Source organism: Lactuca virosa, chromosome 9 (genome assembly GCF_052849685.1).
Source record: "Lactuca virosa cultivar CGN04683 chromosome 9, Lactuca_virosa_CGN04683_v6, whole genome shotgun sequence".
Lineage (NCBI taxonomy): Eukaryota > Viridiplantae > Streptophyta > Magnoliopsida > Asterales > Asteraceae > Lactuca > Lactuca virosa.
The window spans coordinates 28718184-28732601 of record NC_136434.1 but is presented as its reverse complement, the minus strand read 5'-3'; the positions used below and the strand labels follow the sequence as shown (position 1 = coordinate 28732601).

Below are 14418 nucleotides of genomic sequence, written 5' to 3'. Positions count from 1 at the left end.
TGGAAGATGGATTCAAATGGGTTTGATGAAAAAAAAGATGGAACTTATGGGCTAAGACATTGATGGATTTTTGGATTATATTTGGGCTATGGAGTCTTTGGACTTATATTTACTTGTCTTAGGCTACTTGGTATTTCAATTAGGCTTTTTGGATCAGTCAAGGAAGTCAAAACTAGAAGACAAAGAAGACCAAAAAGGAAAAGGGACAACAAAAACCATTATGGATCAACACATTTCACGAGGTCGCATGAGTTTTTACACTGCAACGTACGCGGTCGTGTGGTTCATGCAAGGGCATTTTCGGATTTTCAAGTTTTATGGCTATTTGAGGGTAGTTTGGTGGGAGCTTTTGGGGCATTCTTAGATCATATTTTTTGGGACTTTCTCTGGAGTTTTTTGAGCTTTGAAGACACATGAAGAACACTTGAAGACTATGATTTTTCATCTTGTTTTCTTGGAGTAATTTGTGGTATTTCTAAACTCTTTCCCTTTTGTTTAAGCTTAGCCATGTTAGGATAAGTTAATATTAGTTGACTTGGATGTATTTGCTTGAATGACTTGGTTATTTTGAAGAACACCATGAACTTGTGTTTAATATCTATGATTATGTTTTCCATTAAAACTTCTTTCATGTTTATATATCCCTAGTCATGAATCTTGATATATGAATGCTATTTTTCTTAGTCAAATTCTTGGCTAAGTAATGGGTCTACAACTTAACAAACAACAATTAGTTTAAATGTTTGTTTTCATTTCATTTAGACTAAGGAACTATTTTCTCCATAGTGGTAATGAAAACAATGGATTACTCTTTAGATTTGGTGACTCTTAAAGCATAATGCTAATTGATTTTCACAAAATTACATGCCTCATTAGTTTTTTTGACTTTGATTTAGGAAATGTGCTATGAGCTTCTCTAGCCGTTTTAATACAAAAGAAGAGTTGAGGCAAATTATGCTTATAAATTGCTATAACCAAGTTAGGTTATAAATACAAATATTGCACCTTGGTATTCTCATGATTGTTTAACCAAATGGTCAAGTAATGAAAGTCCAAAGTCAACCATCTTTCTCTTATTGATTTTATATCAAACCTTGCTTTTGTTGAATTGTGTTTTTAAATCTTAGTATAATTCTAGTTTTCTTTTAAACATCTCAAAATATCAAAATTCCCTAATTTTATTTTATTTTAGTTTTACAAGTGTTTTGTACAACAAGATTATCATAGAGTTATAAAATAAACCAATCTTTATGGATACGATACTTTTACTACTATACACTATTTTAGTGTGTAATATTTAGGGTATTTATTTTTGTTGGCTTTGACAACCACCAAACTGAAATAACCCGTAGAAAGAACAAAATCATATTTTAATAATTATCCCGAAAAAAAAGTTTCACCAAAAAGGTCTGATCTTACTTGGCTCTTTGAACCATATGCTCTGGTAAAGGTCCCAATACCCTCTCCATCACCGCCAAGTGTTCTAAATTCTCATGAGTTTGAAACAAAGTTTCACCGGATGTTGTTGATGGAACTGCTGCTGTGGTGGCGATACTCTATGTTGATTCATCATCATCTATTGTTGTTGGTACCTAAGATCCATGACCGCCGTTTTTCCTGGTTGCATAACGAAAACCTGGACAGAGAGATGAAAAAGCTCACACAAAAACCAAAGCAGTTGGTGGAGTGCAACTTCGCGCCTAAAGAAGATTGGAAGAAGGGGGTGGCGACCCCAAATCAACATCAGATTCGTCATCGTTGGTGCGACGATGATAGCAGTGGGGAATCGATTCGGGGAAGAGAAGTGGGAGTTTTACAGTCGATTCCTTCTGAAACCGATTCTTGACAGCCAATTTCTTACCATCACCGTTCTTCTTCCCTAGCAATCAATCCACAAACATCGCTTTTAGAGTTCATACACGGTGACGCGAATCTGTTGTGGTCAATAAGATTTGTTGATGGGAGAGAGTAACGTACTGAGGAGGAAAATAAGACGAAATTAGTGATAACTGAGAAATAGAGCAGATGGAGAGGTGGACATGAATGGCGGTGGAAGTAGAGTGGATCGGTGAAGGGATTAAAGTAGGCGGTGAGGTTATATCCGGATCCAACCCGGATACTGTTCATAAGGGGGTTTCTAAATTAAATTATATATATAATAAATAGTTTTACAAACATTGTACGGAAAACTAACAATTCTATTGGTAAAGCTTTATTAAGCCTATGTAAATATCTATATTTTGTAAAAAGGATGCAAAACATTAACAACAAATCTATTTCTAGGCAATGATACAATAATCAGTGTCAAGGGTGTACCAGTGTTAAAATTAAAACTTCAGGGGGGTAATTCTGGAATACGGAGTAATTTACAAAACCCTGCCTGCCCCCTTTTATCTTCTTCTCCGCCCTCTCCACACTATCTCTTCCCTATCCTTTTTCCCACCATCTTCACTCACCTCCTCCCGTCGCCTCAACCCGCCGGAGCTTCACCGAAGGGGGGAAAGGGTAGCCTGAAATCCACAACATGAACCCTTCAATTCTTCTAACACAACAACCATCTTCTCCTCACCCCACCATCTTGTTCACTCCATTTCTCAATCCTAGACCTCTAAAAATCACAACAAAGTTTCTCACCTTCAATCACCGTCGGCATAGATACAGCTGCCGCGCCCCTGCTGTCCGTTGCTCCGCATCGTCATCATCAGTTGACCAACCATCCACCACCACTCCGGTAAGCGATGTGTTTGGAGGGAAGAAGGAGCTGTCGGCATTCCAATCACTTGTGGATTCTATGTCGCCGGCTGTTAGGTTAGCTAGCTCAGTCGTTGTAGTTGCAGGCGCCGTTGCTGCTGGGTATGGACTGGGGTTACGTATTGGTGGGACCCGGAATGCTAGTTTGGGTGGGGCTGTTGTTTTGGGAGCTGCCGGCGCCGGTGCTGTATACGCGTTGAATTCTTCCGTGCCGGAGATTGCTGCCTTGAGTTTGCACAATTACGTGGCTGGTTCAGATCCTGGTGCACTGAAGAAAGAAGATATTGAAAGCATTGCTAGCAGGTTTATTTCATTTAACCTATACAAAGCTCTATATTCTTCTAGACTCATGATTTTATCCTCTGTATGTAATTATATTCCAAACGATTCAACTATGACCAAAAATGTTCAATTAACATAGATATTTCGAAGGGCAATTTATTGCCATTTATGGGCAAACAAAAAGCTGCTCTTTGGCGATCAGTTTGCTGCTTCAAAATTGATATGAACTCAACTGCGTTATTTGCGTTCCATTTTCAAGAAATTGATACTAACTGCAACCCAATATGGTTTTACTTTGGGTGTTTGGATGTGGGATTAAATTGTATATTGTGAATCACTTTGGGTAAAAATGATTATGATTACTTTCAGTCAAAACAATCATATTAGGAGTCTTGTGTATTGCTGAACAGATTAATTAAGTAACAAGTCCTGCTAATGAATATTTTTATTGTTGATGCTTATATTTTCTTTATAATTGTTTCTTTCAGATATGGTGTTAGCAAACAGAATGAAGCTTTCAATGCAGAGCTTTGTGACATATATTGTCGGTGGGTAGCAACTGTCTAATAATCATATCTCGTTCATATTCAAACCAAAAATAAAAAAAAGTCTTTATTTTTGCACTTTTTCCATGTTAATTTCTGCTATCCTATTCATGAAAACTTGTTAACATTCTCTCATTCCATTTATTCCCAGATATGTTACTTCTGTACTTCCTTCTGGAGGTGAAGATCTAAAGGGCAATGAAGCTGATATTATCATAAAATTCAAAAATTCCTTGGGCATTGATGATCCTGATGCAGCTAGCATGCATATGGAGGTATTGCTACAGTTACAATATGATTTATTGATGCCTTAATAGGTGAAAAATTCTTTACATCCACACATGTTTCTCTTCATTGATTTTTTTTTTGTTGAATAGATTGGTAGGCGTATCTTCAGGCAAAGGTTAGAAACCGGTGATCGTGAAGCAGATGCAGAACAGCGTCGGGTAGGTTTTTTTTTTTTTTTTTTTTTTTTTTTTAAATAAATTGAAATTAGTAGAGTAAATGAGATACAGAGCTTGATCATTGTTGTGGTCTCCAGTGCAGGCATTTCAGAAGCTGATTTATGTTTCAACACTTGTATTTGGAGAAGCTTCTGGCTTTCTTTTACCTTGGAAACGTGTGTTCAAAGTTACTGAATCACAGGTTGAGGTTGCTATACGTGACAATGCACAACGGTTGTATGCTTCCAAGCTAAAATTAATTACCCAAGGTAACTGCTTGTTTCTTTTTTACTTAATGGACTTAACGAGGACAAAACTAGGGTTGATTTTTAACTTTTTATATGTGCTTTTGATACATGAATTAGATGTTAATCCGGAAGATCTTATTAGTCTTAGAGATGCACAATTACAGTGTCGGCTTTCAGATGAGGTACACATTTTAATGAGCATAAACAACTTAATATTCTATACGTAATTGTAGTTTTTTAGTTATTGGTTTGGATTTATTGCAGCTTGCTGAAGATATGTTTAGGGAACATTGTAGAAAGCTTGTTGAAGCAAACATTACAACAAGTGTGAATGTACTCAAGTCCAGGACAAGAACAGCGTACGTGATGAACTTGATAAGAAAAGAACATACATTTTTATCGATATCATATTTTGACCACTTCATATAATTTTGTTTATATTTTATTAACAATAGGTCAAGCATATTTTATACAAAAACACTTTTCATGACTTGTAAAATATATTATATTTTTCAGAAGGGATGCCAAGCTCATTGTTGATGAACTTGATAAGATTTTGGCATTCAATAACTCACTTGTCTCATTAAAGAATCACCCTGATGCTAACCGTTTTGCTCGTGGGGTGGGCCCAATTTCTTTAATAGGTACTGTATACTCTCACTCTCACTCATCACAATTTATTTTCTTCATTTTCTAATTCTAGTATTTAATACCAATATTATTACTTTTTGTATAGGTGGTGAATATGACGGTGATAGAAAAATGGACGATCTAAAACTCCTCTACAGAGCATACATTGCTGATTCTCTATCAACCGGTCGTATGGAAAACACCAAGGTACACAAATGTTATTACTTTCCCTTTTTGGATTCCATTTATATTGGTCAAATCAAACTTTTGACTTTTGCCTAGATGATATGAGGCTCTATGTTAATGTTTCTTGTTTTGTTCTGTTCTATAGCTTGTTGCATTGGGGCATTTGAGGAATATATTTGGTTTGGGTAAAAAGGAAGCAGAATCAATTGCAATAGATGTTACCTCTAAAGTATACCGTAAACGCCTTGCGGAATCTGTAACCGGGGGTGCTTTGGAAGCTGCAGAGAGTAAAGCAGCATTCCTTCAAAATCTTTGTGAGGAATTGCACTTTGATACTGAAAAAGCCATTGAGATCCATGAACGTATGTCGATATATGTTCTTAAAAATATATATATATATATATATATATATATATATATATATATATATTAATTTTAAAACATGGGTATAAGATAGGGTTTGTAATGTTCTTATTTTTACTTCTCTTTTTTTAGAAATATACCGTCAAAATCTTCAACAATCTGTGAAGGATGGAGAGCTTAGTGATGCTGAGGTTAAATCACTCGAGAGGTTGCAAGTTATGCTTTGTATTCCTAAACAAACGGTTGAAAAGATCCACGAAGAAATATGTGGCACTTTATTTGAAAAGGTAATTAATATATACCATTTTCTTACCAATTTATGTAGCCATGTTTCAATTTGTTATAAATGAATAAAAATTCTGTATTTCAGGTTGTTAAGGAGGCTATAGCTGCAGGGGTTGACGGGTATGATGCTGATGTGAAACAGGCTGTTAGAAAGGCTGCATATGGTTTACGGTTAACCAGGGATGTGGCCATGTCTATTGCTGGCAAAGCAGTGAGTGTTTTTTTTATGGATTTGCCCTTGTTTATTTTTCTATTTCAATTTTCTAAAATATTATTTTTAACTGAAGGTGCGGAAAATTTTCGTAAGTTACATACAAAGATCACGAGCAGCAGGTGGTCGAACAGAGGCTGCAAGAGAACTCAAGAAAATGATAGCTTTTAACAATTTAGTTGTAACTGAACTTGTGTCAGATATCAAAGGAGAATCACCCGCAGAAGAAGAAGAAGAGACAGTTATGGCAGAGTTTAAACCTGTAGATGAAACAGAAGATGAAGAATGGGAGCCATTACAGACCCTCCGAAAAGTCAAATCTAACAAAGTCAACATGGGAAAAGCAGGTCAAACCGAAATAACCCTCAAAGACGACCTGCCCGACCGTGACCGAACCGACCTCTACAAGACTTATTTACTGTATTGTCTGACCGGAGAAGTGACCCGGGTCCCGTTCGGTGCCCAAATCACTACAAAAAAAGACGATTCCGAATACGTATTTTTGAAACAATTGGGCGGGATTCTCGGGCTGACCGATAAAGAGATTGTGGAAGTGCATAGAAGCTTAGCGGAGCAGGCGTTCGGGCAGCAAGCGGAGGTAATATTAGCAGATGGGCAACTGACCAAAGCGCGTGTCGCGCAGCTAAACGAGTTACAGAAACAAGTGGGATTGCCGAGTGAATATGCTCAGAAGATTATTAAGAATATCACGAGCACGAAAATGGCGGCTGCACTTGAAACTGCTGTGGGCCAGGGGAGGCTTAGCATACGGGAGATACGGGAACTGAAAGGGTCGGGGATTGAGTTGGATGTGATGGTGTCATTGAATTTAAGACAGAATCTCTTCAAGAAGACTGTAGATGATATATTTTCTTCGGGGACAGGAGAGTTTGATGAAGTGGAAGTTTATGAGAAGATTCCGGAAGATCTTGGAATTAATGTTGAGAAAGCCCGTGGTGTTGTTCATGAACTTGCACGGACCCGGTTGTCGAATTCTTTGGTCCAGGCTGTTTCGTTGCTTCGACAGAGGAACAGCTCAGGGGTGGTAAGTGTAAAATTCATTATCTTTGATAATTTGGATTGCTGAGTTTGTGATAAATATGTTTGGCTACCAATGACAAAATGTAGGTTTCTTCTCTGAATGACTTGTTAGCATGTGACAAGGCAGTGCCAGCATCACCATTATCATGGGAGGTGACTGAAGAGTTGGCGGATCTGTTTCTGATATATCTCAAGAGTGATCCAGCGCCTGAAAAACTGTCGCGTTTGCAGTATTTGTTGAACATTGATGATGCAACAGCAGAAGCGTTGCAAGGAATGAAGGATCGAGCACCACCAAGTGAAAGTGGCGGAGGAACCAGTGAAGAGGAGTTTGTTTTCTGAGAGTGTTTGTGACGGTTTTGTGAGTGATAGGATAGGTGAGGGGGCTATGAGTCTTGAGTATTTGTTTGTTTAATGTCTGTCACAATATAGATGTAAGACGTGTGTAGATTATGAAACTGGGTTTCCAGTGTTCAGTGATCTTAATTAATAAAAACGTCACTCGTAATTGGCTTCTTGATTGTTCAGAAAAAAGATGATTCATTAAGTGGGATTACTTAAATGTGGGTTGGTTTGTGTTACGTTTTGTTTTTAACTCAGTAATACGGTAGAATAAAAAATAGTAACTGAAAAAGAAACGAGGCAATCATCAAATACGTTGAAATGATAAAAAAATGTGTGAAGTGTTAGTGTACCAATAAATACGTACAATTGTCTATTTCGTATTTTGCTTAAAAATTAAATTATGATCATAACAAATATTGTATTTAATAATAAGTTTTTTTTTTGACCCGTACCCGTCCGACCCCCAAAACATCAAACAATTATTCGCGATTTCGCGGCTTGGAAAACAATTTGACCCGTCTGTGGCTCTGTGCATACTGAGCAGGCAAGCGTTTCAATCGCTTTTCTTCCTCGATCGGCTTTTACACCGGCGACTCCTCTTCCTTGACACGGCGGTGATATTCTCAACTGGTATGTTTGATTTTTTACGGTTTGTAATTGATTTTTTAAGCAGTGGTAATTGTATTTTAATCGGCTTCTTTCTCGTGCTGGTGCAGCTTATATGCGTTCGCCATGAACTATTTTAGGTTTTGTTAATCTCATCCTAATTCGTAAATGCTGAATTTTAATTGTATTATAATCTTGTTGAAAATTAGAACCTCAAATAGGTTCGAATGAATTTTGTAAGACGATGCTATCCAGTTGTTATTCTTCGTGTCAATGTGTTACCCGTTTGGAAATTATTTATTGTTTGCTTCAATCTTGAAATAAGCGTTAAAAACGCAGGGCATTTGGTAAATTCTTAACCAAGGAATAGAAAGCACTCCAAGTGTTTGTGATATTGCGTCAATGAGTTGCAAGTTTAAGATTATGTATGCTGTAAATGAGACTTTGAGCAGTGAATCTGAAAGAATGAAATATCTCACTTGTAGTTAGTCTGTTAAGTTCTTATTATTGGTCCTTCCCAAATTGTTGGTGACTAACATGATTGAGTGGAAATTTGACAGCCTATTATTGAGTTACTATGGGGACTGAAGGCCCTAAGGATTCACTGGACTGGAAAAGCATTGGTGATTCAGGTAATAAGAATGAGGCTGATGCTGGACCTGTTGTGAAAAAACGGATTCCAAAAAAGATGCGCCACATTCCAGACTACTATTTCCTCCCTCGTAGATCCATGTTAGCTAACATTGCAATTTATGGGTCCTGCATTGTTGGTGGGATTGGAGCTGGGATGCTAACTGAAATCTGGATTAACAAGAAAGTTAAAGGTACTCACTTTCAGTTCTGTTCAACTGCTACTTGTTATAGTTTATAATACTAAAGTATGCCCAACTTATTGCAGAGGATGGAAATGGTGTTTTATGGGAATTTGACAAATAAATGGCTGCCTGCCTTTGCTTTTGCTGCTTTCTGAGTTCTGATAGACAAAAGAAGGTATAATGGATAAAAGAGTACGGAGTTTTAGGTTGCCTGAGACATTCTTTTAGTTATTCGGGTTTTTACATATTCGTGGTTTTCTCAATATTATTTATTACCCCTTATAGTTTGTTAAGGTTTGTTTTGAGTATTGAAAAGGGAAAAAGAACCCTTATCTGAAGGATACCTGGATAGATCAACTCAAAAGTTAATTTAGTTGAGTTGTTTTGGATGATTCCTTAGCAGATTATGTTCTTAGTTGATTTTTAAACCTAAATAACTGAATCCATAACATCCATGGTTCACCTTGATCCACCCTTTTTGGTGGAAGAAAAATTGCAAATTTTGTTTCACACACGTCTCGGTCTAAATCCAATGCATGTAAAATGCTATACAAGCTGTCCTATAATAACAGCAAACATGGCCTTAAACAAAATACAATGAATCACCCACTTTTTTTTCACTATGTATGGAAGTATGGTGTCATAAATAGGGGTGGGGCGGGTACCCGTCCTAATTGTCTGGGTGGTTCCTAAAAATATAGGAACCATAACTGGTTCTGGGTACCGGGTACCTGTTTTGTTTTTGTTTTTATTATTGTTATTATTTATAATTCTCATTAAAAAGTAGATAAATTAGACATTACCATGTAAATAAGCCAACTACTAAAATCTATAAACATTGACCATTGAAAATTTACTGGACAAACAAAAATATGTGAGAGCTTGAGCTAACTTTACGAACAGAGAATATGAATGTACACGTTTTCAAACTTATAAATAGAAACAACCTTTAGAATTCTACATGATTTATGCATATTAACTAAAGCATATGAATGATGATTTGAATTTAGTGACAAAGAAACCATTTAAGTGGACAGTTAACATATAATCATAGATTGCTTACATACATTATCATGTACCTGTGTAATCACAACAATTATATAATTATTTAAGAGCCTAAGGTTTTGGGACAAAACAAAAGATGGAGGCCTGAGTCTTGATAATGGCAGTATAAATATTATTATTATTTTATTTATTTTTCAATTGTGGTTACCTTCCTTGGGTTGCTTGTTGCTGGCTAATCAGTTTTCGGAGGCTTGGGCTGTGCTAAATAACTGATTTACCTCTATACAATGGGCTTAGGTTGGGTGTTGGATTGAACTTTTTGGGGTTTGAGATAAAAACTTATAGTGACCCATTAAAATTCAACCTGCAATATAATTGCTAAATGCTAATGTTGTTCCAGCCATTAAGATATACTACGTTGTACTCCATACATCAAAGATGTTTGACTTCACACATATTGAAAAGAGTTTTGACCAATTATCAAATATCTAACGTACCCGTTTTAGAAAAACAAAATTGAGAAAAATATCTTCTTGTATTGCTTGGTCATATGCCAAATAATTAAATTTGAATAAGAATCTTCCTAGCAAAACAAATTTCCATCCATTCCAATAGGAAGTTTGTAAGTTATTTTATTTTCACACCCCATCAATCAGTCCAACAACTAACATGACGGAAATAAACCATATTGTTCCAAAATTCAAAATTGAAAAGACCCATATTATACTTATAGATTATAGATTCTCATGTCCTTACTGCTATTCAAGGACAACACATTAGGTTGCTAAGATGCTATATACATTACTCACCACTCACCAATAATCCTTGCATGAACAAACCCCATTCTTAAAATGATGAAACCGATTCCGATCCCTCATAACTATCTCCCTCTCATATACTTTTGATATAATCTTCATAGCATTATGACAATCATCACATGTCCTCAAATTCTTCACCACTCGTATCACCTTCCCAAAAGGAATCCTCAAGAGCCCAAAAGCAACCGCAATCCTCTCACTATGATACCCAACCGACATCTCTTTCTCTTCCTCATCTATATCATGCAACACACCACCCGTATCCGCCTCATAACCCCCTTCTTTCAATCTCTTCCCAATTTCAACCAAAACCCCATTTATCTCTTCAAATTCCGGATGCAAACTATCTCCCGCCACAAATTCATACACTACATTCTCCACCTCAATCGAACTCCAACCAGGTACCTTCTGAACCCCGTTTTCCATCATCAACTTCCGACACCTGTCCACATCTTTCCATCGACTCAATGACGCGTATAGATTGGAAAGGAATACGTAATTCCCGCTGTCATACGGGTCTAATTCCAACAACCGTTGAGTCACGTGTTCCCCGAGTTCGGTATCTTTATGAATATGACACGATCGAAGCAAACTCCCCCACACCACCGCGTTTGGCTTCAATGGCATTTTGGTAATAAGTTCCAATGCTTTCAAAAGTAAACCGGATCGACCCAAAAGGTCAACCATACATCCGAAGTGTTCAATTCCCGGTTCTATTCCGTAATCGGTTTCCATTTTTGAAAAATACATTTTACCTTCAGAGATTAATCCAGAGTGGCTACAACCACATAAAAGACCAATAAAAGTAACCCCATCAGGTTTTACACCTTCTTTCTTCATGGAAAGAAAATACTCAATCGCTTCATTACCATAACCATGCATTGCTAATCCTACAATGATCGAATTCCAGCAGTAAATGTTCTTGGATTGAAGTTTGTGAAAGACATCTACAGCATCTGATATACTTCCACACTTGGAATACATGTCGATAAGAGCATTTCCTAAAATAGCATCGATTTTTAGTTTGTTTTTCTTGATGTAACCATGGATCCATTCACCCATATCCAATGCTCCAAGATGAGCACAAGCGGTTAACAAACTAACCATGGTTACCTCCGTTGGCCTCACCCTCTCGTCTTGCATGTGGTCAAAGAAACGCAATGCTTTTAGAAACTCCTTATCCTGAACAAATCCTGCAATCATGGTGTTCCATGTCACGGGGTTTTTCACTTCAGTTTTGTGGAAAAGTTCTTCAGCATGATTAAGATGACCGGATTTGCAGTAACCATCTATCATTGCATTCCAGGAGACTATGTCTTTAACGGGATTGGAATCGAAAGTGAAGCGAGCTGATTCAATGTCACCTATCTTGGAATAGCAGGTGATCATGGAGTTCCAAGTGACTGAATTCTTCTCGTCCATACTGTTGAACAGTTTCTGTGCGTCTTTGACAAATCCATGCTTACTAAGTGCTGAAATCATAGCGTTATTGGCTACAATGTCTCTATGGGACATTTCATCGAACACCTTCTTTGCAGAACTTAAATCCCCGATCTTTGAGTAAAAGTCAAGCAACCCTGTTTGCAAAACGACATCGTGGTTGAAATTCCACTTTAATATCTCGCCATGAACTGTTTTCCCTAGTTGTGAGGCACAGAAACTGGCACAACAATGGAGAATCAAAGAAAGTATGGTTTGACTGGGACGCACATCACTAAATCGCATTCTGTTGTAAAGTGTTACAAAGTCTTCAAAGTTATCAGCATTATTCAAATAACCACATTTGCTATACCCATCGATCAACACATTCCAAGAGATCGTATTTTTTACAGGGTTTTTATCGAAGAGAAGCCGTGCAGAGTCGATATCACCTATCTTGAAATAGCAAGATACCATTGAATTCCAACTATAGGAATCCTTTTCCAGCATACTATCAAACAAAACCCGTGCATCCTCAATAAGTCCATGCTTCCCAAGTACTGAAATCATGACGTTACAGGCAACCACATCTCTCTGTGACATTTCTTCGAACACCTTCTTGGCAGACCTCAAATCTCCAATTTTTGCATAGAAATCAAGCAACCCGGTTTGCAAAACCAGATCAGAATCAAAACCCCATTTCACTACAACACAGTGAAACAATCTCCCCAATTGGGCATCACCCACTTTCGCACCATATTGAAAAATCGAAGCAAACATCCCAACGCTGGGGATGTTTGCATCATAATTACGACACCGCATCATCACATCATAACAAGTGAAGAAATCCCGCAGGTTATTAGATTCTAAAGACGTTTTAATCATGGATCCCCAGAGGGAAGGTTTTGAAAACGACGACGGTAAGTTATATACGAACTGTAACGCGTAACTGGGGTTACGAGAATGGTAGCAAGAGTATAAGAACGTGGTGATAAGGGGTGTTGAAGCGAGATGACCATTTGTGAGGATTAGACTGTGGATTTGTTGAAGTTGTTTGAGTGTTAAGAATTTACTGTCTAGAGTCGATAAGATGTAGCCGAGGTTGGAGTGCGGAGGTTTGCACAGAGGTAACATTACAGGTTCGATCTGCAAGCTCAATCTTTTATAGCATCATACTTTTATTTATTTCCATCAGAGAGCGGGAACCTTTCCCTCACCTCTGAACACAATACCGAGGGTGTGAGAATTGCAATGCAGGAACCGAGTGAGGGGAGGGTATTCATCTCTCTCCTTGTGTGATTGGTCAGTTTTTTTCTTCAGGTATATATATATATATATATATATATATATATATATATATATATATATATATATATATATATATATATATATATATATATATATATATATACCAGGTTATAACCCGTGGAAACCACTGGTCGATATATTTAAAACTATTATAATAGATAAAAAAATGTCATCTTTTGCCTAATGTCGATTTTAGTAGTTAATTAAATTTTATATTTAATAAATAAAATAAATCAAAATGTTATTGTCCAAGTTTTAATCTACAAAACTTTTTCAAACATATTCAAACCAAAAATCAAAATCAAAAGATACTATTAATTAAATTTAGTTTCCAGATTTAAAATAGAGAAAATTCGTTAATCATGTCTCAAAACCACAAAGATTAACATCGACATTCAACTAATTTAAACATCACCATACACATTCTAACTAATTCAAATGAGGTTATATACCATCCAACTTATGAATACTTCCTTCCAAACAGTAACTCCTTTGCATCCCTACCCATATCCAAAAAAAAACTTTTTAGAATAAAAATATGAAAAAAAACGTAGTTAACCAAAGGTAGTCTAGTTCAAATACCATCACATCAAGACATTCCCAGTATACACAAACGACCCAATGAAAGTAAATATTTTGACAATGACATGCTAGCTTTCACCAGTTTTCGATACTCAGATACTCATAAACCCACTTATAGGGGTGAAAATGTATATCAAGTATAAATTGAATCACTTGAACATATATCCTTCTGGACTTCCTGGTATTAAACATGATGACAAATTGAAACACATATATCATTAGTGCCTCAAGAGATTACTAATTGAATGCTGACATGCCCAAAATAGCCAAAAATATGTTTGTTGATGCTTAAGTTAACAAAACACAGAACATACCACATCAAAAATAGAAGTTTGAATCATGAATTAGATAATTACAGTGCAGCCATAAACGTACTTTGGTCTTTTATATTTACTTGGGCAAGAATAGCAGCGTACTTTACTGTCTTTATCATGATTAGGTGTTAAAACCATCTTGAATTGTCTGCGACCCCAAACTTAAGAATCGTTTAAAAATGAAAAAGAAAAAAAAAGATGAATATGGTTAGAAAGATTTT

General features: G+C 36.6%; 2 protein-coding genes and 1 pseudogene across 3 annotated transcripts; 2 read left to right on the top strand and 1 right to left on the bottom strand.

Annotated features, from left to right (window-relative positions):
• Positions 1–2391: 2391 nt before the first annotated feature.
• Positions 2392–7501, top strand: TIC110 (translocon at the inner envelope membrane of chloroplasts 110). The gene is made up of 14 exons (XM_079070488.1): positions 2392–3054; positions 3522–3581; positions 3730–3853; positions 3956–4024; positions 4125–4290; positions 4387–4451; positions 4534–4628; positions 4786–4913; positions 5006–5106; positions 5231–5447; positions 5581–5735; positions 5819–5944; positions 6021–6989; positions 7073–7501. The coding sequence occupies exons 1-14, from the start codon at positions 2525–2527 to the stop codon at positions 7325–7327; spliced, it is 3060 nt and encodes a 1019-aa protein (XP_078926614.1). The 5' UTR covers positions 2392–2524; the 3' UTR covers positions 7328–7501.
• A 295-nt stretch (positions 7502–7796) lies between these two features.
• Positions 7797–9140, top strand: LOC145138348 (krueppel-like factor). 2 transcript variants are annotated; one of them, XM_079072446.1, is made up of 4 exons: positions 7797–7960; positions 8047–8076; positions 8497–8760; positions 8835–9140. In XM_079072446.1, the coding sequence occupies exons 3-4, from the start codon at positions 8514–8516 to the stop codon at positions 8870–8872; spliced, it is 285 nt and encodes a 94-aa protein (XP_078928572.1). In that variant the 5' UTR covers positions 7797–7960; positions 8047–8076; positions 8497–8513; the 3' UTR covers positions 8873–9140. The 2 variants fall into 2 exon arrangements, with proteins under 2 accessions (XP_078928572.1, XP_078928571.1); XM_079072445.1 differs by lacking the exon at positions 8047–8076 and having other exon boundaries at positions 7800–7960.
• A 1218-nt stretch (positions 9141–10358) lies between these two features.
• LOC145139345 (pentatricopeptide repeat-containing protein ELI1, chloroplastic pseudogene) lies at positions 10359–13283 on the bottom strand (annotated as a pseudogene).
• Between the last annotated feature and the right edge of the window lie 1135 nt (positions 13284–14418).

What these genes read in the sequence shown, in the direction of transcription:
- TIC110 (XM_079070488.1), top strand. Translation starts at nt 2,525, where the DNA reads ATGAACCCTTCAATTCTTCTAACACAACAACCATCTTCTCCTCACCCC. An exon ending in CAGCTAGCATGCATATGGAG is followed by an intron (nt 3,854 to 3,955) that starts GTATTGCTACAG and finishes TTTGTTGAATAG; the next exon opens with ATTGGTAGGCGTATCTTCAG. An exon ending in TGTCTATTGCTGGCAAAGCA is followed by an intron (nt 5,945 to 6,020) that starts GTGAGTGTTTTT and finishes TTTTAACTGAAG; the next exon opens with GTGCGGAAAATTTTCGTAAG.
- LOC145138348 (XM_079072446.1), top strand. Translation starts at nt 8,514, where the DNA reads ATGGGGACTGAAGGCCCTAAGGATTCACTGGACTGGAAAAGCATTGGT. An exon ending in GATTAACAAGAAAGTTAAAG is followed by an intron (nt 8,761 to 8,834) that starts GTACTCACTTTC and finishes AACTTATTGCAG; the next exon opens with AGGATGGAAATGGTGTTTTA.